Here is a 25,979-nt window from a genome sequence, read left to right as displayed (position 1 = left end):
TCACTTGATTGCAGACCTCTTTATTCCTCGATTGGTTCATTTTGCTGTACACTACAACGGCCACTAGATGGCAACATTTAGCTGTTAATAAACCCGAGACACCAAAGGTCAGAGGAGCACCTGAAAGGGGTTTACGGCTGTCAAATTGTAAAATGCATGAGTGTTCTCTTGCAGAAATGTTGAGCCCATATGCTCTCTTCTCTGTATTTACACACAGTTCATAGTGTTGTGATGTAAAACACTAGGGAGGCCCGGAAAGTTTTTTTTTTTTAAAAAAACAAAACAATCCAGATGGTGATGCGCTTGAATATCAGATTGTTTTCTATATGCAAAAACAACAATTTCAAATCTCCCCTTTTCTCCTACAGCTGATTTCTTAACTGTTTTATTAAATGGCAAAAAAGTAAAAAGCTTTTGAAACATTATGGTGATTTTTCCCCTGAAACATCTGATTTTTATACGTACTTTATTTTATATTGAAATGTTAGACAAAAACTCCCAAACCCACCAGTTTAAGTTAAATATGCCTGGCCCTCGTACCTGTCACACTTTAAGGAGCACTATGTAGTTTTGGAGAAGAAATTCAACAGCAGAATATTTTATAATATTAAATGTGAGGTAGTAATACGGTGAGACGGTCTGATGGAGAACGGAACTGAAATAAATTCACATATGAAACCAAGCTTTGTTGATTAAAGGGGCACTGTATTTAAGGAGAGGAAATTCAAACAACACATTTTTTTCCCTCCATAACTGAATAAACGAGCTGCTTTCAGGTCCCCAGAACACTGTGTGAAGACAGAAAGGTGGCCACATATAAACAAAGTAAAACGGTGTGAAATTATGTCTTGAGGTCCTTTAAGGTCAGTTTATTTTCAGTCATGAAAACAAAGTTTGTTTACTGAAGACATTTCTCTCCTCAACAAAGTCATTGAGGGTTCAGCGATGTGGGGACACTGTGATTGGTCCTAAACTCCTGTACATTGCTGTGTTTATCACGCTGATGAAACGTACTGAAGCGTCTGGCAGGATGAACGTGCGTGTCATGTTGGATTCTGTAACCGTTGTCTACCTGTGCAGGGTGGGCCGACCCCCCTGCAGCCACCCAGAGGTTTGTTTACGCAGGACAGCATGCACACACACCATGGTGTAATCCTGTATGTACTTATTTGAAAGCAGGCCTGTCATTGTGGCTGTGGTGCAGACAGATGAGTGATTCTTTGGATTTAGTATTTTTGCTGGGAAATGAATGAATGCAGGTTTGTACTGAGGCCAAGGGTGCATTTTCAAATGAGGCGGAAGACGGGAAATGGGTGGCCAGCTGGATTATAAACAATTCCTTTGGTTTCCACTTTACATTCCTCAGCTTTCTCAGATTCTGTCAGGTCATGCTCGTGCTGAAGAATGAAGTCTGATGGCCTGACGCTGCTTACAGGCCCTCGTCACAGCAGGCATGTGTACACGAAAACTTTTTTTTTTTTTTTCACTGATTCACAGTTACTTGTCAATGAGAATGTCCATGTGTCTATATTTTACGGTCCTTTTCAGGCTCAGGAAGCCCTGACAGAGAAGCACGTCTTGGTTTTCATCTCTAAAAACTGGGGGAAAAAAAAAAAAAAAAAGTTTTGTGAGGATCATTTAGCTTTTTTTCCCCTGTACTTATGAAAGTCTTCAAAATAAATGTCGCTCATATTTTGAATTGTTTGGTTTGGTGGTAGTACTCACTACACCCACCAGAGGCTGATGTGCACCACCACTACTCCCTTTTCCCAAAATAGGACAAAAATTCTTCATGTATTTTGGCAGTTGACTTGAAATTTCTGTGTGTCACTAGAATGTTTCTTTCTTACTGGCCCCCTCAGGCCTTCCGTAACTACCTAACCATGGGGCGTGAACCCAGTCTATGACTACTGCTTTATATTCACACCCTGACGCTGCACAACGTGCTTTCCTGCTCGTCAGCTGAGATCCCTGCCTAACAGCATCTCTGACCTCTAACCCCTGCGCTGCCTGCATGAAAAGCGTGTGTACCCTCTTTTCTTTCGTGTCAAGTCCGTGTGTTCATACATGAGCCTTTTTGTTTTGCGTCAGACGAGTCCACAAACAATATCTGCTCGCCCCGTGCGCCAAAAAGTGCTTGATTAGAGCCTTGTCAACACAATGTGCCGACCTTATATTCTCTGTGATGCTCATGCTGTTCGCACATGCCTTTGATACCATCTGTGAGTGAAGTTCAGAGCCCTCTCCGGCTCTGTTTGAGGAGCCGAGCAGTTGGTGGTCTTCTGACTCGCAGACACGGCGCATTTCGCTGCCAGTGTTCCTTCCGCCCGTTCCCCCAGCCATCTGAAGGAAGGCCCGCTGACCCCTCGACGCCCACCACACTGCTGAGGAAACAGTGCGCACACCGACCGCACGACACCGCCGCGCGCGGAGGAGTGGGATGTCTGAGGAAGATGTGGTTTGCAGCCCCCTAGAATGTGCGCATTACACTCCTTAAAACACGGCCGCTTGCTGTGGAGCAATTCCTCTGATGAAATAAAGAAAACAGACTTTTATTTTATCACACCTCTCCACATTTTGCACGCGGAACAAGCTGCACGAACCACTGTCACCTCATGATGTCACCACAGACCGGGGTGTGTGCTGAGCTTCGCCGCTCGTGCTGCGACTGCAATAATCCATCAGCCTGAGCTTTAATTTGCACTTTTGGAGCTTTTACTTGATTAAAGGTTCATTACATTGTGTTTGGTGTACCTGCAGGAAAAGCGCGTGGCATTTAAATGAAGCTATATGCTGACGTACGTGATTAAAAAGACGCCCACGGTCGACTCAGATTCCGGATGACATCCTGCTTTTAACAGCCACTAATACAAACCTAAATCAATTAGAGTGCATTTACATAAAAGCCCTGACTTGTGTTTCACCCCTGACTTCTTCTAATGCACATCGACAGAGAGGAAGTCACTGTTTATCTACAAAGATATGTGATTGTGTTACAGCTGATAATCTTACATGTGGGCATCAGCAGGCCACAAGAAGTGAGCATCATTTTCAAAGCCAGTCAAAGTGTGTGTTAGTCAGGCAGAGGTAGGAAAAGTGGAGAATATAAATATGAAGTGCACTGGGTACAAAAGATGTATTAATAGTAAAAGTGCCTGATAAATCTTTAATGCAAAGGGGCGTTTTAATGTTGCCGCTGGTCCAGGTGGTGCCATGTTTCTTTATATGACCTCTGATGATTTAGTGTAGTGATGCATCGTGTTTTATGAGCTTCTTTATATCTGGTGCGGAAAAATTTTAATCTGCAGAGTAGCAAATGACTAAAGACAGATATATATATATATATATATATATATGTGTGTGTGTGTGTGTGTAAAGAAGCTCATAAAACATGATGCAGCTCTACAGGACGATGGGTCGTGTAGAGCTTCAAATGACAGACCAAGACAATAACAACAAATGTTTTTTGTATTGTCCTAAAGTTGGAAAGATATTTACTTCACAAGGACACAATAACAGAAAAACAGCAAATCTGGACATTTTAGAGGTAACTTCAACGATTATGCTAATCGTCAACATTGTCGTTGATTAATGTCTGTTGATTAATCAGCTAATCCTTTTCCTTCTAAACTCTGGCACGAAGCCTTCCGGTGCATTAAAGTTGCACAAAATGGAAACAGGCTACAAGCACAATGCTTGTGTCAATGCAGCCCTAAATGTGGATTACACAAGTTTCATATTACAACAAACAAGAGGCAAATGCTTACTGTGGCGCCAACTGAAAAGATGGCGAACCTCAGCGTTTCAAGACTGATTCCAGCGCTTATATTCAGATTTAATGACCGTCAGACCACACAAGTGAATATAGAAGTTAAATTAATAAAGAAGTCAGTGATTCTCAGCCATAGTCACATACCTTTGAAACAGAATGTAGACACTTCACTTGGGAAATGACGGTAAAGGCTTTACCTGCAACAATATAATCAGCACGAGCTCCAGCTAAAACGCTTATCCTGAACTTCTGGCTTGTTTTTTATCAGCATCGCACACTTTTTATTTTATAATTTGCTATTTCCTGATAATCTCCGAGGGTGTTTCACGGACATCGCAATCAAACTCTGCCACCTGGTAGCTTTTACAAGGAAAACAGAGAAAAAGGCCTTGAGGCAGTTATTTTGGTTAGATAGATGTGTTGAGATTATTGGCAGGAAGTTCACTCAAAGAGCTGCTCCATTTAAATAAAACTGGAAGAAATCAGGCTTGTAAAATATTGCCCAGGAGTCATTCTTGAGCAGAAGTAAAGATTTAAGTTCCTGATATAAAATGTACTTCGTATGTATATTCATATGAATGTATATACTGTTTACTGGGTCAGCTGATTATCAGCCTGGCTCTCCATTTCCTGCTTCTTTACTTTCACCTCCACTACATTTTGGAGGAAAATACAGTACTTTTTACATCTTTGATAACCTTAATTACTTTTTACTTTGAAAATCACATCCTGCATCAGAGCCATTTTCACAGTATACAATATATACGCACAGAGCATGTTAACATAGACTGTAAAATTGACTTATATTTGTACTTTTGATACTTAAGTGTGTTTATTGCCAGAAAATAAAAATACGTAGGTACAGTCAATACCAAATCCTTTTTTGCATATCAGTTAATGCATTTCCAAATAAATTCATTTCATCTGCAATCAGGTTTAAAAAAACACTAATTCCGATCATTTGAAAAGCTAAACATCGGATCAAATAATCGACCAGACCAATAATAAGTCAACCCGTAGTGAGCAACAGGAATATAGATGTAAACATATGAAGAATTTACTTTCACCACCACTTAAATGCATTTAATATTACATACTTTTATCCAAGTACTAGGCAATTTGTACAAAGTGACTTTCACTTTTACCAAAGCATCATTATTACATGATATTTTTACTTTTACACAAGTATCGGTTTTGGGGTACTTTAGTAGTGGAGTTGAAGCACGAGGGAGCAGAAAATGTATGTACTTGAGTAAAATATAAGCAGCCTACCTCAAAAATCAACTCTTGGAGGGGCAGTACTTGAGTAAATGTGCTGTACTTAGTTACATTCAATCAGGGCTCCTGACTCTGCAGATTGCATGTACACTACTAATTAAATTCCATCACTGACAAAAAAAAACCTTACTGAACATTACTTATACACATATAAATAAATATACTAGGATTACATATATATCTTGAAGACTTTCTTTTGGAGAGGACTTCAGTATTTCAGACCCCTGATTTCCCTCCTCAAACTGCAATAAAAAAAAACCCAAAACAAAAAAAAACAAAAACAAACATTTACAGTTGTCCTAATTCTCTTGCATCTCAAGCATCCTGTCACGTCCATGAGGCATGCACAGAGAAATGAGGAAAAAGAAGAGGAAGGAGGAGGAGGAGGAGGAAGGAGGGGGGTATTTGTCTTGGTTGCCTGCCCTCTGTTGATGTGCCTCCCTCCACAGATGACCTCATGCAGGCTGGAGGAGGAGGAGGAGGAGCCCAGCCTGAGTCCCGTGTAGCCGACCTACCTACCTTGGTGGCGGAGCAAGTGGGGAGCGAGCGAGTTCGTGTGGGAGATAACGCTGGAAAGAAGAAGACTCGAGGGGGGAAAACTTTTTAATTTGGCCACTTCCACATTCATGACATTTATCAGGTAAGACTTTAAGAAACACTCACAAGTTGTCCTGTGTCGGTGAAGTTGACCTGGAGGTTCAGGGGGGAAAGGGAAAAAAAAAAAAGTTGCTCCAGACCGTTTTGGAGGTTTTTCTATCGGCAGCTTGTTGGGAGGAATGTCGGGACATGCCCATTGAGTCAGCCGTCAGGAAAAAAAAACAAAAAAACACCGGTAATGACAGCAGCACTGAGATTTATCTTCTAACTTTCTCGAGGTGAAGTTTTAGACTCGGTGTTTGACTTACTTTCTGTGTGACCGTTACTGAAGTTAGCTTAATGTTAGCCGAAGCTACATCAAACTTGTCGGACAGGTAACGTTTCTCTGTGTGGTCGGTGTGAACCGGAGCTAACGGGACACTGATAATCCAGAAAAAAAATGACCCCTGTGCTGTTTCAGTTTTATTTTACATCCATTTTGTACTGGTGTTGAAACCCCAGCAACGTGTTTTTGGCACTGTGGTAAATCATTGAAGAGTTTGGAGCTGTATCTATTAGGCGATTAATCGATTACAAGTACTATGTCACACTGGCAACAAACTGCTGCAGATTAAGGATTGATATCGTGGAGTAACTTAGTTGGGGAATTTAAACTGTGTTTTCCTTTAAATACAGCTGCACACTTCCATGTTTTATTGCTGATTAATCTGTTAATGATTCTTTGAATCACTGTTTGTTGAAAATGTCAGAAAAGGTTGAATATGCCAGAGCCAAATGTGCTTAAGATATTCAGTATACAATTATACATTTAGTCAAACATTTTTATTTGTATTTCTCCTACCTGTCATTTAAAGCAAGTTTTGATTGCTTTAACTGGCACAAAATGGACTATGAATAATGTTATTCTGGTTGTATCTTCTCAGATATGAGAATTCAGCTAATTTTCCCAGTTTAAGTCATTATGTTTGGTTATCAGACTTTTGGCAAGTCAAAACAAGCTGGCTCTGGGAAAATTGGGAGGCACTATACTATTTAATGGACGAAATGTTTGATTGACATTTCCTTATCTAAAAGAAACTCGAGATAAGATACTTTCAACTGGTATCTAGAAAATAAGTTGAACATGCTTGTTTTGTTTCGACCACCAGTCCAGAAACCCAAGATATTCAGTTTACAAAAATAACTTTAGTCACGTTTTATTGATTAAAACATGTATTTATTTAAATATAATGTAGAGATATGACACATTCAAGGGGTATCTAGAAAAAATTGAAAGTTGCTTTGAGTAGTTTAATAGAAATGTTGGTGCTAGAGCCAAAGATGACATCTGAGGATTGTGTTTTTTGTCTAACCAACAATGAGAAAAACCCCTAAGATATTCAGTTTACAACAATAGCTTTAGTCATACATTGTCATTATTATTATTATCCTTAAGTTTATCAAGCAAAATGCACTGGTTGCAGCTCATCCGCTGTGAGGATTTAGCCAATTTTTTGGTTTTATATGGTTGTAAAGGTAATTTATTCGGGTTTTAGATTGGTCATGGGACAAAACATGCCTTGTTCTCAGACTTTGTGAGAACGTTGGACTATTTTATGGACAAATTGATGGTGGCGTCTTCAAATTGCTTGTTTTGTCTGACGAACAGTCCAAAAACCCAAGGCATATCAGTTTAACTTTAGTCATATATTGTCATTATTATCAGGAAAAACACGCAAAATACTCTGATTGTAGCTTTTCAAATGTGAGAGCTGATCCAATTTTCTCTGTTTTGTATGACTGTAGAGGTAATAATTTTGTGTTACAGACTGCTGGTTGAAGAGAACAAGCTTTCTCTGGGAAATTGTGACAAATTTTGACTGAGGATTAAATGATTGATTGAGAAATGCTTTGTTAAAAGTAGTTAAATACCATGCAAAACAAAGGCCTTTAAACTTGCACAAATCCTCAGTATGCCTTGGATTGTTTTTGAGGGAGACAATGAGCCCTTCACAAGATGGAATAGTTTAATTGATAATGATACAGTTATTAGTTGCAGTCTTTCAACATGTCGCTACAGAATGCCTTAAATTGCTCGTTACTGCTTGTGTTTACTTTTCTGGAGATGAGCAGACATCCGAGAACGTTTGAAGATAGGTAATACTTATTGTTGAGTAACATCCTGCTCGCCAGGATGCAGATGTTTGACAAAAATGTTCATTACTTTTCTTTTAACTGTGTGGTCTTGTTTGATGCTAATGTTAGTCTGTATTTTGTGATTGGATGCAGTGGTTTTCAAACCAGAACCCAGCCCAGATATAGCAGTCGGCTTAAAGCTAAAGGACTGTAATCTTGCCTGCCCACATAGATTGAGTCATTGAAGTTTGACCGCTGGCTAGCTGTATGACTTGTGCTGTTTTCAGCAGATTTGCAATAGAGGAATCCCCTTGTAAGTCAGCCAGGTGCTTTGAAAATCAAAGCTGTGTTTTCTCTGACTGAGAAATATCTTGTAAATGTCAGGAAGCAGCTTTGATCACTGTGAGCACATGAAGTCATCGATTCAAGGTGTTCTCAGAGCAAGTCTTCATAACCTCATAACCTCTTGGCAGAAACCTGCCACAACATTTCCTGTGTCAATTTACTTGTCTCAATCTAGCTTCAAGGGCATTTCCAATGTATAGACAGTGTTGACTCTCCATTTTCAGCTCAACAGGTGAAACAGGCTTTGCTGCTGACAGTCATGCTGGCCGCAAGTTATCCTGGTGATAGTCTGTATTAACTTTCCAATATAATTTCAGTCAATTTTACGCCGATTATGGAGCCATTACAGAAGATTTGCATGCCTCTATGCCAAGGCTAGAGCTGCTCCAGTTGTCTACCAACTTCAAGGTTATGAGGTGTTTGCACTACAGAGCGCTCATCTTATTCAAAGTGCCACAAGAGTCTGCCTCCCAGCCTCTACAGAGCCTGGTTCCCATGGTCCCCAGCCAGTTGGCCGCTAACAGATGCTGGCATCAGAGTTGCATTGTTATGGCTGAGGACTGGAGGGAAAGTTACTGGAGCCAGTGACCTGACTAGACAGCTTACTGAATCATGTTAGTTGTTGATGATGATAATTTTGAAAGAGGCAACCCTTTGCAGAAGCACATGGTTCCAATAGGAAAGGAAGATTTTTAGGGATTTTGTTGGGTTCAGGACTACTGCCAGCATATTGTTTAACCACAATTGTTAGAGAATGAATCTTGAATGTTGTGGTGTGGACTTTCAGGATGCTTGATACCACAAACCACAAATGTAAGACCCAATTTCATGCCCGCTAACACCTTTTGGGCACTCTCAAAGCCAACATGTACAGTAATTTCAAATGAACTCTGGTGTGTTTTCCTGTTCGCATTTGTTTATCTAGTATGAAAGCTATCAGTAAAAACTTTGGTTGTCTTAAGGCAATGACGCACCAGGTTGCTGTCAGCTAGCAAGCTTGTTGACAATAGAGGGATTTCAGTTTGAATTTGAAAGCTAATATCGTCTGTCTGGTTATCATGGAAACTCTCCGGGCAGAAATCTCCTGTGCTGTCTAGGACAACAACCAACAATTTATTATCATCAGTTATTATCGTCAGTTCAAAATGAATCATTTAAGTTTATAAAATGTCAAAAATGCTGTTCACAGACCTCTTCAAAATTCTTCTTTTATCCAACCATCAATCCAAAACCCAAAGACTGTTGTTTTACTATCATTAATGACAAATTAAAGCTGCATATCTTAACATTTAAGAAGCTAGAACCAGCAAATGACATTTTTCCTTGAAAAATGAATGAAAGGATTATTCAGATTAGTTGGACATCAACAATTGCCTGATTGTTAAATCATCGAATTGTTGCAGCTGTTATATAAGGGTTCTCCATAATGTGTATTACAGGTGGGTTCATGGCCAAGGCATTATTACATGTCAGGATCATTGAGTTTGTTTTAGGGCATGTTGTGAAATGATAGTCCAACAGCAGAAGCAGTTTCTACCTGAGCTCCTGCAAGTTCAACAAAGCAGAACTGTTTTGTGCTTCATTCCATGCTTTGGTCCCCCTACAATCTCCTGCAATGAGATAGCTGAGGTGATCATAAAAACCTGACATGGCTCACACTGACAAAGTGTGGTATTAACTCTAACTCTTTCAGAGTCATGTCACGGACATCTTATTTAAGCTACTAAATTTTTAAATACCTAACTATTTACCAATCAGGCAAAGGAATTGTTTTTGAAGTGGCATTGTGTCATTGGCTTAACTTTAATAAATGCTTATGACAATTAATGTATTGAGATGTCTGCCTTAACTGTTAATTGCCACATTTTCTGTTCACATCAACAGCCATATTACATATATTTCAGTGACGTTGGCAAGTGTCTAAGAATCAGGCATTTTGCCAAATTACACACTAGTGATCATTGATAAAGTTATTGTCACAAAACGACAGTATTTTCTGTACCACACGTTCAAAGTACAGGTGAGCAAATGTGTCTGTGTGTGTGTTTTCAAGGTCTATGCATGCATGCATATGTGCGCTCATGCTTGCTTGCTAGAGCACGTGTGTTTGGAAATGCTTCTTAGTAACAGCTGTTACTGATTTACATTTTTGTCAAGCTTTTTTGAAGGCGAGAGAGAGAGAGAGAGAGAGAGGCCATCCAGAGCAGCTCCAAAATACCAAAAGTTTGAAAAGTAGAATTTGTGACAAGGTGTTCACAGAAGATTCATTTCATTATTCATTTTGTTGACATTGGCAAAATGAAAGGTTGAATTTCTCTTCGTTTCATTCCACCGTGTCAGGATTATTTTGGCTTTGACAGCTAGTGCAGCTCTAGCAGCTACTAAAAAGACCTCTGTCGTTCACAGGCAACACAGACCAACAAGGTGCCTGAATAGATTTGACAAGCAGATTTGATACAGATTCTGTGTTATATCTACTGTACAGATTCTGATTATTCAGATTCAACAAAATGGAATTCAACACCAACCGTAGGTGGAGAAGAATCTTAAGGCCAAGTGAAAATGTCCACGCTAAGCGCTGGATGCTCACAGACTTTTAATCAATTGACTGAGTAAAGGAAAGTGTAAGGTCTTCAGTTACTGTGTGAATGGGAAAGCACTTACCCAGACAGATGCATTTGTATGGAAAGTATGTGAGGCTCATATTTGAGAAGCAGCAAGGTTGATACAATACCAATGTAAAAAACAGTATACTCTATACCTGATTTGATAGCATGGTACAAAGAAGAAATAACGTCCAAGCCACACAAAACATTTCAGCACACATTGATGGTACAGAACAAGTCATTAATAATAGATTTGATCTAATTTATAGCTTTGATACTTTCAGTGTTACCAAATGGTGATATCCTATCATTTAACACTAGGGATGCAATGATTGTCCGGTTAGGGACCGGTATCATTATCAGATCTGTGCTGGTCAAATTTGTACGCATTATGCTACATCCTCCCACCACATCACTGGCCTGAACAGAACGAACGAAACTAGATATTTTGAGACATTTACCCATTAGATGGCACTCATTTCATTCAGGTGTAGATTAGAGTCTTTAATGCATTTTGCTGTTATTTAGACTCGCTATTTCTGATCTCTCTCCCAGGAAATGTTGAAATGAATTGATTTTTGTCTCCATGCTTAATGTATTAGTATTTATAATACTATTATTGTCAGTAATTAATTTAACTGTTCATGCTGGAAATTAGACTGTGAGCCCCATTATAACATCATAGAACTTGTGTTTTGTGTGTTTCCTTCCTTGAGCAAAGCCTTCAAGCACAAGCTTTATGATTTCACGGTGCATAGCTTGCAGCCGGTCTGTACCACTGCTGGACCTAAATCAATGTGTTCCTGTCATAACAATGAATTTGGTGAAACCAATCTCATCTTTATTTGTTAGTTTGTCATATGTGTCAATTTGTCTCTGTCGAGACTATAGCTTAGTCATTAAAAGTCAGTGCAAATAAAAGATTAAATAGAGGCCTCGTGTCCCATGCGACAACTGTACCCATATGAGGCATTAACATTTATTAGCAAGGCTGGTTGTTCTCCTTTTTCTCCCTGTTGAATGTGCATTGACTGAAATCCTGGCTCACTTGCCATCCTCACTCCTTTAATTCCATACTAATCTCCTTTGTGTTTATAGGATGATGATTCATTTATATGTGACCCTCTGACCGACAAACCTCAACATGAGGAGAATCTCTGGCAGTGTTTGCAGGAACTTCCTGTAGACTTTAAACAGCCCTTGTTAATGTTTTACCCTTAATCAAATACTGGACTCCCTGGGAGGCAAATGTCAAGCTGAGCATAAGCAACAATGGTTCAGCTTTTATTTATTTTTTACTCCAGATGTTCATTAACACTTGATTGCAATAGCAAAGTGATAACGTTTAATCAGCAGTGATAGCTGGATATAATGACTGTAACTGATGAGATGATTGTTGTTACTCAGCGTGCAGTTAAATCTGTTGCTAGCTAATGATGATGATGGGAGAGGCGTGGTTGATGGTGTGATGTAAGTTTGAAGAGTGTGTAATTGTTGTGGAAAGACGTCGAACAGATTTGAGAGAAAAGGAGAAGCTCAGAGTGGAGAAACCGCACGTTATCTCAACCATAAATCCATGTTTGACTCAGATATGTCATGCTAAATTCATGTAGGTTATATGTAAGCTTATGGTTTGCTGAGTTCTGATTGAATCTGTGTAGCAGGGAGTGTGATACTTATTCAGAGAGGATATGTCTTGTCGTATTCCTTCCTTGATCTCAGTTTCAGGACTTTTCGGTTTCCAGCGCCTGGGGTGTAATTCAGAGCAGTGATTGCCCTCTAAAACATGCCCTGACACTTCTGGAGCAACACTCCTGGGATATAAAAAGACACAGGTTTTGTCATTCGTCACTGCTGAGCCAGCATGTACTCTAGGTCTGTGTCTGTATTTGTTCATCAGTCATATTAGAAACAATCAAGGACAAGTGGCCTCAGAGGGCGAATCACTCTTTCCAAAATGACAGTGCCTTTCCCATGGCAGTCTAATGAGTAGATCAGACTTGTTATCCTTTTTAATTTCACGCTGAGCCAAGTGGCTAGTCCTCCTTATTAAGAAACTAGCTGGGTTTGACCCCAGGCTAGAGCTTTGAATCTGTCCGTGTCTGTGATGGGACAATATCATAGAAGTCAATAATTATAGAGGTCTGAAAGTGAATACCAGCCTGTTCTCATCATTGAGTTTTGATGTATACTTACCTGAACTTTTCTAGCTAAACGATCATGTTACTTTTACAAAGTACATAATGCTACTGATGATAGTATTACCTTCCCACGATCTGTAATCTTACAAGCTCTTGCAGAAGAAACCATTAAAACCACCACTTTTCTTGAAATCTTATCACTTTTTTCCATTGCAGAAGCTTTTTAGGAACATTGCCTGCATTTCAACAGCAGGAACCCTGTTCAAGGTTTGGTTTCAGGGTTATCCTGTCTCTCAAAAAGGTTCTCCTCCTAAGGTCGTACTTTTTTTCACAGGATTTTCATGAGAATCTGTTGGGTGGAACTCGAAGCTTAGTGTTCATCATGACTCTGTCTTGAGACAAATAACTGAGGGAAAACACTACTTTTTGAAGGGCATGGTGGCTCTGGGTCTCGCATTGCTGAATGCAGTGAAATAGCCAAGCACAAGCATTAAGGCTGCTACAACCTGCGTGCATCATTCATTCAGACCGCTTTTCATACAAACGGCAACCAGAGAGCACCAGCTGGTTTACATACTAAATTAGTATGTGCCAGGGGTTCCTCTTTGTTGAGGCAGGTAATTTGTGGCATGTGTTTTTGAGATTTTTTGACTGTTTGGCTCCAATTATTTGGCCTCCATGAAGCCCTGTTATCTGTCTCACATTACTTAAAAAAGTCCTCTATTGCTTACAAATGCTGATAATTGGCATTCAGGGATTTCCTGAAAGAATGAAACGGGTGTTACATACTCAACTGACTGCTTTTATTTGATATCTAAGATACAGCATTAAATTCTAGGGCTACATCTATTGATTATTTTCAGAATTGATAAAACTGCTGATTTATTAGCAGATTAAATGATTAATCAAGTCTATCAAATGTCACACAATTGTGAAAATTCTTGCCACAGTTTCCCAGACACCAAAGGGATGTCTTCAGATTGCTTTTTTCCCAACCTGGTAGTCCAAAAACAAAAGGCTCTGCATTGACTGTCATAAATGTCAAAGAAAAGAAGCAAATCCTTACATTTTAGAAACTGGACCAACAAAATCTATCTACCTATCAAAATATCAAAATAATAGTGATTGATTTTCTTTTGATTGACTAATTGATTAACCAACCAGTAGTTGCAGTTCTATTAAATCTATATTATTCCAATGAGCACAAAATGTTGATGTTGATGGCATTCAATTAGATCTCCTACACATTTGTAGTAGTGTATTTGTTACTTTATTTTTACACTAGTAAGATCAATTTTTTGACCGCATGTCTCAGTTGAAATTGTCATTTATTCATTTTGCAACGAAACGTATAAATGTTTTATTGAAATGTACAACAAAGATACCTGTTTTACTTTGAGTACTCTGTAGACTGGCTATAGAAATGCAAGTCCATTAACTATGAAGCGTTCGCTGGGTTGCTGGCTTGTCAAATGATACAAACTAGATGTAGTATTATATTAACAAGTTAAACATTGTCATTACTCTTCAAGGTTAGTTATTAGTGTTCCAAGACATTTCCCTTTTTGGCTCATTATAAGATCAAGGCCTGCTTCTCGTAGGTTCTAAGGTGGAGGTCTGTGCAGGAAACACTTTTGTCGAACCTGTAGACTATTTACATAAAAACGTTGATTCTTTTGTTATTTCCCTTCCACTCATGTTAGTGTGAGTAACAATCTTTGTTTACAATGGCCGACACTGAGACTGTGCTATCCTCCATGCCCACTCCCCACACTTCCTCCTTCAAGGGTTTTAGCTAACTTCCCATTGTTTATGGACCACTTGAACTCACCGTCCAGGCCGGGCCTGTTTCCTGCTCTCAGCAAGTGGACAACAAAAGAATAGATAATTATGTTCACAGAAGGATTTTAAAATATCTGATCACTCCAAGACCGTGTTTAATAAAGCAAGTTGAAGGTCAGCCCATGGTGAGAATTTCCGTGTCGCTTTGACAAAGGTCAGGTGTGGAAATCTGAGAGTGATCATTCATGTATAACAGGCTGATGAAGAGAGCTGGCAGGGCGTTTTGACAGGCAAGACATGAAGGTGTAGGGTGGAAAATGGCAGCAATCCTGGAAGAGCGGTGAAGTTGATCTGAGCTTGAGAGTGCTTTCTACTGTGACCACCTAACAGAGGACAAAGCCAGTTCTAACTCACCAACCGCCAGTGTTTGTGAAATGCTTCCCCGCCAGAGGCAATTGGGTCAAACAATCCTGTTTCCGTTCTATATATAGCTGTCTTCTCAGGTGACTGTGGTATAGCGGTATGGCCCCATTAACCACATGTCACAGCACCATTGTACAGGTGAGGATCTTTTCTTCCGCACAGCCTGTATGGGTTTGAACTCCATCAAGTCAGGGATGACCTGGAAAAACATACATGTTGATAACCTGAGGATCCCCTTAAGCACCTCGGTTTCCAATTTCTCCTTTCTGAAAAGAAACCTCTTCTATTGTACCATAGCCATGTCCATTTTATTGTTGCTATGAGCTGTTCTGAGGTAACGGACAGCCCGTATGTGAAGGTCATACAGCTGACATATGCCTGGTGGAAATTATTTTTTGTGCTTTGTATTATTGCCAAAATACACTGATTGAGTCTTTGGTATATTCCTTCAGTTGCTTTGGGCAGTTTGAATACTGTTTAGGACTTACGATGACAAGGCAGTTGGTGTCTTGACATAAACGAAGGGGCAGTACCACGAGCACAATACTCCTCTGTTTCGCTGTGGCTTCTGCCTGCTCTTTGGTGAATACGAATATTGAGAGTTTATTTAGTCCATTCAGCCAGTGTGTGTTCACAAAGACTTGTAAGCCACTGTGAGACTTTCCCTGCTCTGTTTTAATATTGAGAGGCCCCTCTGAAGGGGCCACGCTTTGAGGCTAGTATCCAAACACAGCTTAAGAGCACTGGGATGGATGAGACTATGAGGGCTTGAGCAGTCTAGATGCCCATCCTGCTGCATACCATGCAGTCCATTCCTCTTTTCTCTGAGGAAACTGTCTTATAAAGGGCACAGTTATCTCCCTACTACAGCTTAAGCATAGCTGCATTTGAAGTTGATTGTGGTGCCTTTGCTGCTGTAGGATCCTCACATCTACCTCCAGTAAAAACAGCCTTGAGGCTAAGGCAACGTCAGTATTGTCCTCATGCCGTTTCAAATAATGTATTCATGAATACAGAAGACTCCGTGAAGATACACAGAACAAAATAGCCTGTCACTGCAGGGCATGAATGCATTATGTTACATTTGGTTCAGGATTTATGGACGTTTAAGTAGATGTAACTGACTCTCATGTAAATTGTCATTTAATGGTGAAGCTAAAATCAGTGTTCCAAAATGTTAGAAGCATTTGACTGAATATGTCACATCCAAAGCAGATGCCAGCATTCTAGCTAATATGACAAGAAATAGCTGAAAATAAGTTCCATACCTGTAAAGCCCTTTGATTTTGGAAATGCCGCAGTGCCCACTATGGTTTTTCGAGAGACAAAGCTACATAGTCCACAGTGTTGGTAGTTAGTTAGTTGGTAGGTCAGGAGACCTGGGAGTTGAGAGATTTCCAAACATTTGCACAGAGCTGGTCTGCCTCTGTCTGTTTAGAAAAACAACATCTGAAAAATCCCACTTATACCTGTGAACACTTCTTATATTTTATGGTTAGTATTATGTGCAAAGAGTTAGAAAATAAATTTGTGTGTCTTCCAAATTTTCAGGTCAATTCTATGTTATTGCTTCTCTCACTGACATCCTTGGAGTCCATAGTACAGCTTTGTATTGCCATTGATTGATCGATTGAGATTACTGAGCTCTTGATTTGATTCGATTCAATATTGTTAGTTAGGGATATTTCAGTTACAATGCCAGTTAGGATTGGAAATGAAAGAATTTATGAGAGACCTAATGTAAATTGCACAAGGAGCTCTCTAACCTGGTGCATTTTTGAAGTTTTAATGTTTTCATTAAAAATTGGCTTAAATGGTTATTGGGATTTAAGTTAAAATCTGTCTGTTTCAAAATTAATGGAATATTGTTATGATTTTAGTATTATTATTATATTCTAATAAATGCTGTAGTGCAATAACAAGATAGTAATGACAGATGTAGGCCTGTGTGTTTCACCAAAGGGAAATTAATTTATTATAGTTTTGTTCTTGTTGTTTTTGGCCCAGCCCCTTGTCAGCACAATACCATAATCTTGATTCTTACCTTTTACACCAAGTGTCATAGATGTCTCTATGTCCGCTCCGTTATAGTTTGTGGCACTGCATCTCACAGGGGCCAAAACACTCTTGAGAACAGAGGCATACCTCAGGTGATGTCGATGATGGCTGAAGAGGTGGTGTTTCACAGTGCATACTGACTGTGTGTGTCTGTCCGGTGGCTGTGATGTGGGAAGGGGGGTGGAAGGAATTTGTCACGTTGGCTTTTGGAGTTTCAGGAGGGCGTTTCTCATTTCCTCTTGGCCAACCTGGGTAATGTTTGTTGTTACTGTAGGGATGAGCAGCCAGCTCCCACACAGCTGCCAGCAGTCAGGCTCATGTACTATACTATACTGAACTACACTTTAAGGTTTAGAAACTAACAGAGACAGTGTTTCGATCTTTCTTACTGTTTCCTCTTCACACCTGGTGTTATTTGATGTCATGTTCTTTGATGTCATGGGCATGAGTACACAGGGACCGTTAGACACCTGTGCATTCTCGAGCATTAGACTGAATCCAGCTCCAGAAGTGATGTTCTGTACTTAATCCTGCCATCTAATCTCCCTGTTATTATATCATTATTCATCAAAATAGGTTTAAAACAGATTAGATGCTTAGATTTGATTAAAAAAAAAGAAAAAAAAGATCTTCTCAGTACTCTGTATCCTTCCCTGACCTCACTACTGTCATTTGATTGGTTGTTGTCAACATATTCTTTTATCAACATATATAGAGTTAAATATTAGAAGCATTAAATTGATTTAGTATTAGTTGTTTATTAGTATTTTCAGATTGATACTAGATTTACTGGTTGTATTAGTTGTAGTTAGTATAATAGTGTTTGTATTTGATTTGAGGAATTTGAAGTCATATCTCACCTCACTGTGACTTGTGAGTGTCATTAAACGACCACATCAGAGTTGTGGTGGTGTACTGTCATTTTCTGAAAGCATTCTGAGAACAAGATAGGTTTGATTTAGTTTGGTGTATAGGCAACTATTTGCTTTTGGTCGTCTTAACCTGGTGTTCCAATGATATAACAATGACTTATATTTTCCCTGTACATGTAGTGGACTTACTTTATGCCAGAGGGAAAGAAATGTTAAAAAGTAAAGGGATGATTGTGAGACACCTTCCACAGAACTCATTTGATAGATAGACAGTGTTGGATTGGAAGAGGATCAGTCAGTGAGAAATGTTGTGGTCTTGGCAAGAACAAGGGCTAGAGGAAATGGCTTTGAACTATAGCAGACACAGAAAAGGATGGGTCCTGAGCAGTGCACACATGCTGGGTAGCCTTTAGGTGACTGTGTTGAGTGTCGCAAGGTAACAGTGAAGGCAAATTGCATAAGATATGAGATGACAAATTCCCAATTGTCTGCCGTGGTCTGGGTTGACTTTGGCCAGCAATTTACTGTGGATGATCATTCTACCTAAATCAACTGAGCAGACACTTCAGCATTGTCTTTGTTATGCAAGCCTTTCATGCCAAGTTCAGGCAAGGTGCTTAATATTTGGATGGCTTTTATTTGACTAACAAATGGCTGCTAAAAGAAGCCATGGTCGTGGTTACACTGAGGACACCAGACCTTGTTTATCTGATGATGTGAATGCCTACGTTTGAGTATTTGTTGATGTGTTTTTTTGCCAAGTTTAGAGTTTCTAGAGTTGTCAAGTTTCTCATGGTGGATGTTCGAGGAATGAATGTTTAAAACTTTAAAATAACTTTAAAAGGGGATGAGTTCCAGAGGGTATGCGCTGAAAATTGTAATAGAGTTGTGAAAGTTGATGGGATTTCTTGTTTTCTTCCCTGGGTACTTAAATGAATCACAGATACAGTTGTTTGACAGAGAATAACCCCAGGTTAAGTTCATTTTGAGATGCAGAGGCTCATACCCTACACCTCCACCTTCCATAACTGATTCAGTAGAGGCTCAACCTCAGAGTGTTTCATCTGACACTGTCAAGGATGAAAATGGGCAGATCAATAGTCTCTCTCAAAGTAAGGACCTAGATATTTAAAGCCTGGGGTTCTGAGGTTGAGAGCTCAGTGAAATAGGACTGTATGTTTTGTTTGCAGAAAGCATACCATATTTGGTTGAAACCATTCTCTTCTCTTCATCGGAAGGATTGCTCTGCTGCTATTAATATAGCAGGGTACCCTCAGCAGCCTAAAATTTGTTTTGAAGGTTAGAAACCAAAAATCCCACACAATTAACTGTTATAGCTGCTGCTGTGTTTAGTTAAGTAGGTTTTAACCATTGTTCAACTAGAGATAATTCCAAAGTAAACAAGCACATCCAGGCATCTCCAGACTGGACCTTGAGTTCATGATATATCGCTTAACTCCAAGGATTCAAAATGCACACTAGCTTGGGAACAAGCATGGAGAGCGGTTGCAAACACCCAAGTTCAGCCACATAGCATCAATTACATGTGGAATTCAGGGCATTCAGCAGAGTGTTTTCCTGCATAACAAGATAGCAGAACTTGTCCTTTTCTGTTTAAATATTAGAGCATTCTTTCCATGTGCCCCTCCACTGATGACCTGCAGGATTGGGAGTTCTGTGGGAAAACTCCCAGGCGGGTGCCAGCTAAGCAGAATGAAATGCGGATGTACAGTGTTTTGCCGTTTTCCGAGGACACATTTTGTATTGTTTGATTGGTTCTGAGCTGAAAATACCTACCATATGTAGGTATTTGACTAGTTTGCAGGTGAGTTCTGTTCTGTCCCATGAAAGAAAGTGGGACCAGACAGACCTTTTTTCTGTTGCTGGATCATTTTCATGGATTTGCATGAGCAAGAGTAGATGCATTTCTGTTCTCTTGTCATCGTTGGGAGTGACTGAAATTTTTTGGTTTACTTTTCCCTCAGGGACCCGACAGAGAGGATTCCAAGAATCTTGCCATGTTCAAGGCAGTGCTGAAGAAGAACAGAGATGGAGGCAAGGGGAGCAAGAAGGATTCAGGTATGTGGAAGATCAGGAGGAAAAACAGGAGGCAAACAAATACCTCATACCCCAAAGGCTTAGACACATCTGTTTCGGTGTTCGGTGTACATTAATTTCTGACGATAGAAACTTTGTGTCATGAGTGAAGATTCTGAAAGCCAAGGCTGACATGTGTTAAATAAAGCTAAAGTAAACTAAAGAGAAAGTTAAGATGAAAGCACAAAAGCCATGCTAAAATCTAAAGTGTGCACTTTGCAAACAAACTGTCACCTAAGCCTTCCTTTGCAGCAGTTTCCTGAATATACAGTAGAGCATACGGCCGATAATTTGGCCTTACCACTGCCGTTTGTAAACACTTTCTTTGAAGAGCAATGTGGGTTTCTAAGTGATTGACATATATGTAAACATGAGCTGGAGGAGATGTTTGCACACAAAGAACAAATTAAAATATCACAGGTCAAGCCAGTTCGTAACTCAAAACCAAACAAATAAACATTCCTATGAAGCTGAAGCCAGTGGACTCACATGCATGCAGGTTGTGTAGATTAACAGTAAAAAAAGAAATCCATCTGGTGCTTTGTTTATACTTGATTGTAAGCACTGTCACATAACTTACAGGGGCTTAACGCAAACATTTTGCACGGTGCATGTGTGAAGAAGTTATCGTCCATTTTAATTGAGCTTTACGCCACAGTTGGGTTCAAAGTAAGGCTCCTGCTGTAATGTGAAGGAACTGTACAGTCTATGTAGGGATGGTGTGGAGTGTATTGTACTGTGCAGGCTCACACACTGTATGCAATTGGAGATTCAGCCGAGTACTGGCCCAGTGTGGCTATGTTCATAATCAGAATGTTATAACTTACTATTTGAACTCATAATGTGAAATTGAGTATGTAGTGTGGATCAAAAATTGAAAATATGCCAAGGTTTTTTGGAGTTGAGTAGGTCCACAAGTGCCTGATGGGGTGGGTAGCTCGCCAGTCTGCTAACTGCTTTGCTTTTCGGCTTATAGATCCCTCCTGAGCCATCGTCACACAGATTTCTGTAGTCTACTGTATCAGATTTATTCTGCCCCCCCATTTTGAAGGGTAAGAGCTGCTTTAGGTAAACTTATAAGACAAGGTAAATAGCCAAAGATGAACCTCCTCTGTCTCTTGGTGCTTTTTAGTGTCAGCCACACGTTTAGCTCACCAGCCTGTCCATATTTGATCTTGATAATTATTTTATCTTTATTGTCCTTACACTTTTAAATTAAACATAAACCACTGTTATGAATAAAATACTTGCTGGTACATGTAGTAGTGTGTACAGTATATACTGATTGAGTATGTCACTTCAGACACAATCTGTGTCTTAATAAATATTTCTAGACATGGTATGTCTGTCCCCCTCTATCTTTCTTTGATTTAACTGTGACTTTGGAGACAACCCTTCCATTGTGTCATAACAGATGTTTTCTTTGCCTTTGTAGATCTGTAGTATTTTCCAACATGACTTAACATGAGTCACACTCAGAAATACATTGTTCAGTAGTCTCTTGTTCATACAGTGGACCCCTCCTATGATCCTATGATGCTTACACAGCATCTACCAGTCTGGACTTGATTTACCACCTCAGGACTGGTTTTAACAGGTCGTGTGGTTCAACGGTATACAGCAGATACACGTCTCATAGTTCTGCTCTTTGTCTGACATGATCAATTCACTCAACAGTCGGGCTGAAATTAAAGGGAAAAGAGTCAGACTTGCTTTACACATCATCCACTGCTATCCAGTACAATATTTTTTTATATCAAGTTCTCACAAACTGTCCGGTATGTATGAATCTGTCTGATAACACAGCTTCCCTGTTATCCAGACAACACACACCCACACATGTATACACTTCAAGAGTAGAGTTTCTGTGTATGTGAATGCTGGGAGAAGCAGAGTTTTATGGCGGGATAACCCCTTTATCCCAGCCTTTACTCTCCCAGTTGGACCCCATTCATCAAGCCGAAGTAGCTCTGTCTCCCTTTCTCCTGCTGGGACAATAAAATCTGGCCTCTGCTGTCTGTTGTTTAGGGCTCTTAAGACAGATGAGAGGTCACAGAGATACAACAGCTAGCAGTGGTCATTTTGTCCCACTGTTGTTTCTGCGAGAGTTTTTTGAAGGGCAGTCCTAATTTCTCGTGAGATTGCCAACAAATCATTTGTAATAGCCTGTAATAAATACGAGTTATACCTTGAATTATCCTGATTAAGACGTGGGTGAGTCTTACATCCACATAAGCAGCTGCAGTAGGTCATAATTCTTAGCCAGAAATCAAATACGTTTCAGTACGTGATTACAAAGAAAGTGGCGCACCATGGCATGTTTACTTGTCTGTTGTCCTTGAAGAGAAAAATTTGTTTGTAAATTGAGGTCCTTCCTGGGATCTAAAATGACATGTGTGACACAGAAGCCCTGCTGGGGAAAGCCATGTTAATCAAAATTGGGTACACTGTAGTATAGTTAATGGTCCCTGGGACAAGATAGTACCATATTGCACATAAAATATTCACTGCACCTTCTGCGAGGCTTGAATAAAGATTTAATTTTTTCCCCAAGTTGGTTTGGGGACCGAAGGTTGTCTTGAAATTGAATGTCTAGTGCTCTTGAGTCATCTACTTTATTATAAGACTTCCTATCTTTTCTTTTTTGTTTGGTTTGGTTTCACGCAGCAGTGTTATATTAGAGATTTTTGTCAGCTTCGTCTCTTCGGCTGTGTCTCACTGTTCTATACCCAACGGCTGGTATTGTTATGTATCTTTGTCTTACAAGCTTGTTTGAGAAGGCTAATACTTTTGTTTTTGGCTGATTTTGTTTGTGCAGATGAATGAAAATCATATTTATTGGTTAACACCATTGTTTCATTGTCCTGAACAGAATTTCCTTCCTTCAGAGGGACACATTTCATGTGAAATCTGTCCTGCAGCATATAATGGAAATCAGAGGGAGGAAAGACCTTGATAATGGCATAATTGCAAGATAGCTCAGCATATGTTGCTCATGACATGGTGGCTATGGACTGGAGGCAACTTTAAAGCGCTCAAGGAAACTTGGCCCCTATGCCAGATACCACTACAGTCATTAGTTCTCCTTTGGGATCTCCCCAATGCCAAGACCACAAAAACACACAGTTTGCTAATTTAGTCTTTCCATCATGTGCTCCTCCTAGATCCTTCCTTCTCCTCCTACTCGCTTGCCTCTTCAAGACTCAGTCTGTTAGGAATCTGTTTGGAATTGGCCTGTTTAATCCCTTTTAAGTACTCTTTTTTTAATGGTCTGCCAATCCGGAAGTGGGATGCTAGTTTGCTGTGGGTTACTGCCTTTGAAGTCAACATTTTCTGAGAAGGGTTACGTAGCAAGTAGGCCCCTCTGGAGTTAATGGACTTGGGAGTCCAAGGCACGAGAAGATGATTATATTGTAAAGATTCAAACAGTGTTTTAATTGGTGTTCTCTTTGAGGATGCAGCCCCCTCAGATTTTACTGCGTGTTGCACCTATGACTTCCCATTAATTCACAGCAGTGTCTGGTTTGTAGTAAAGTGCAAAACAAATTGTGTGTTTGAATCTGATAGAGTTGTTTCAGTTGTTTTTGAAAGTAGATGTGACAGGAAGAGCGATGGCTGATTGTAACCTAGTTAATCGATTGTGGATGGCATCGTTCTTGTGGATGGATTACAAAAATAAAACAAGCCTTAAATGGGTTGTCATACTTACTTGGCTGTTAATATTCTTGGGCAGCCCACTTAAACTGCATGTGTGGAAAATACTGAAAACCGAGGTGCTGCAGGGAACGTGCCTTTATGTTTTACCAGGTGTTTCCTCTGGTTAGACATGTTGTCCTGGCAAGCTTTGTATTTGTCATCACAAACATTTTCAGCAAGTGTTGAGGTAGACCCACTCTCTTTCTCTCTATCCAACCCAGATGAGCTTGCATGTACCAAAAACTTGGAACAGTTCATTTACCATGAATCTATACTCTGCAGCACGTACCAAGGTGGTGTCCAACCCTTGTAAAAGGCAGAAATTCTGCTCTGGGTCAAAAAAAAAATTTCTTGGACACACTTTTTGAAAATGATCAAACACTGTAAAAAATAGCTGACGATTTTCAGTCTTACTCAGTTTTTTTATGTGAAGTCCAGCATGAAAGCACATGCAGACAGGGCAGTCAAGAACACATTTTAGTGACAGTCTACGGTGCAGATTACCGGCCAGTCAATTGGTGCATCCCATGTTTTTGTCTGTGTTTTCTTAGTTTTACTGGTGCAAGTGAAGTGAAGCTAAGCCTTTGGTGGACTTGAAACACGTGAGGACAAGTCTGCATGTTTCCACCAAGACTTAATTCTCTCTTTGGGGAAAGTGGTCTGCTGACTGACTCACTTTACAGCCTCCCTTTACCGACTCAAGTAAACTGCTTCTTACTGTCCTGAGAGCATTTTCTATCAGTAACTGTTCAAGATGTAAATCAGAGATATACAATGTTTGACTACTCTTAAATTGATGAGTGTTGCTGTGTGTGTGTGTGTGTGTGTTGGGTAATACCTCTGAAGTGCCTCCAACTTGGGCTTACCACTCAATGAGCTTGAGGCAGCTGCTAGACAGTTGTCTCTCTTTTGTGGGTGACGCAGTGTTAATCACAGTAGCTTGCATTGCTGTGCACTCTTTGAGGATGATAACTGTCTCAGCTGTTTTTTTCCTCCAACCCCCAACACACAAGAACACACACAAGCCATGTAATGTAGACACAAAGACATCAACAGTTGGCAGGGCTTTTCCAAATTTGTTTGGTAGTTTGGAGACAAGAGGCAACTCACGCACCTGGCTGGACGGGAGGCAGCAGTCCTGTTGCTGAGTTGCCAGCACAGAAAAGGGAGGCCAACCCGACTGCCCTGCTTTAATTTTTAATTTCTCTGGAGTTTATCTACTGGGATAATAGTTGTCATGGTATGGCAAGCTGATATCATTGACATCATCTATAATTTTCACATTGTCCAGTCATTGGTTTAGTAATTGAAATATGAGAATGCAAGGCATTTTTGAGCACATCTGCACCAGAGTCCCCCTGAAAAGTTTGCTTCTCAGTGTTTCTTTCAAATGCAGCATAGCTCACAGCTGAAGACTGAGCATGTGGCCACTTTAATACACATCAAGGTCTACAACAGCAGGGTTTAGGGTACTCCAATCATAAACACCTTTAAGAATGTAATGTGTTACAGGTTTGCTACCATGCAGAAATGTTTAAATCTGCAAAGTCATTTTTAAAGTGGCAATGCCTGATTCAGGCAGACCTCATTTAGACTTAAGGAAGATAATGAATGATGAAGAGGATGTTCACAAACACAAACTAATGTGTGTTTTGTGTGTGTAAGAGAGAGGAGGCCATTAAGCACTCTGTTGCCTCAGCTGTGGCGGGGACTGGTACATGCTGTCTCTGCACTTTCTGTGAGTTCCTCGGGTGTTTTGACATGAAACGGTGATTTGTTGCCAGGGGTCACACAACAGCAAATTGGTTACGAAGCAAGATTTTGTTTTGTTTGTAGGTTTCTGATGGTTCCTGAAATTTGAAGCACCACAGTGATAATAGAGTTCATAGGTTAATGCTACAGCTGAATTTCCTTCAGGGGGTGGCCTTAACAGCACTGCAATAAATACTTCCTTTGTAAAGCTTATAATACTCAGTTATTGTTGAGCATGTCACTGAGGTGTTAATAAATCTGGTAATATATCTTAAGCAGTAGCTCCTGCTGGTGAGTAACTTTTCATTGTGGTTCAGTTATCCTGAACAAAGCAACTCAAAATGCTCAGGTTTCCTTCTGATTTCTATAATCTCTCTTCTGTTATTGTGTATTTCCTTTCTGTTGTGATACAGTTCAATATTGCAGCTGACATTGCAGAGATTCA

At 39.9% G+C, this 25,979-nt stretch overlaps 1 protein-coding gene across 1 annotated transcript in view; it reads left to right on the top strand.

Moving 5' to 3' along the window:
* Positions 1 to 5,477: 5,477 nt before the first annotated feature.
* tanc1b (tetratricopeptide repeat, ankyrin repeat and coiled-coil containing 1b) overlaps positions 5,478 to 25,979 on the top strand; it is a 114,534-nt gene continuing 94,032 nt past the window's right edge. The window contains exons 1-2 of the mRNA XM_037109662.1: positions 5,478 to 5,690; positions 19,975 to 20,068. Of these exons, the coding sequence (XP_036965557.1) occupies positions 20,008 to 20,068 (61 nt within the window). The 5' untranslated portion in view covers positions 5,478 to 5,690; positions 19,975 to 20,007. The remainder of the gene's footprint in view (positions 5,691 to 19,974; positions 20,069 to 25,979) is intronic.

Source organism: Acanthopagrus latus, chromosome 9 (assembly GCF_904848185.1).
Source record: "Acanthopagrus latus isolate v.2019 chromosome 9, fAcaLat1.1, whole genome shotgun sequence".
Taxonomy (NCBI): domain Eukaryota; kingdom Metazoa; phylum Chordata; class Actinopteri; order Spariformes; family Sparidae; genus Acanthopagrus; species Acanthopagrus latus.
This window is presented reverse-complemented; position numbering and strand designations above follow the sequence as displayed.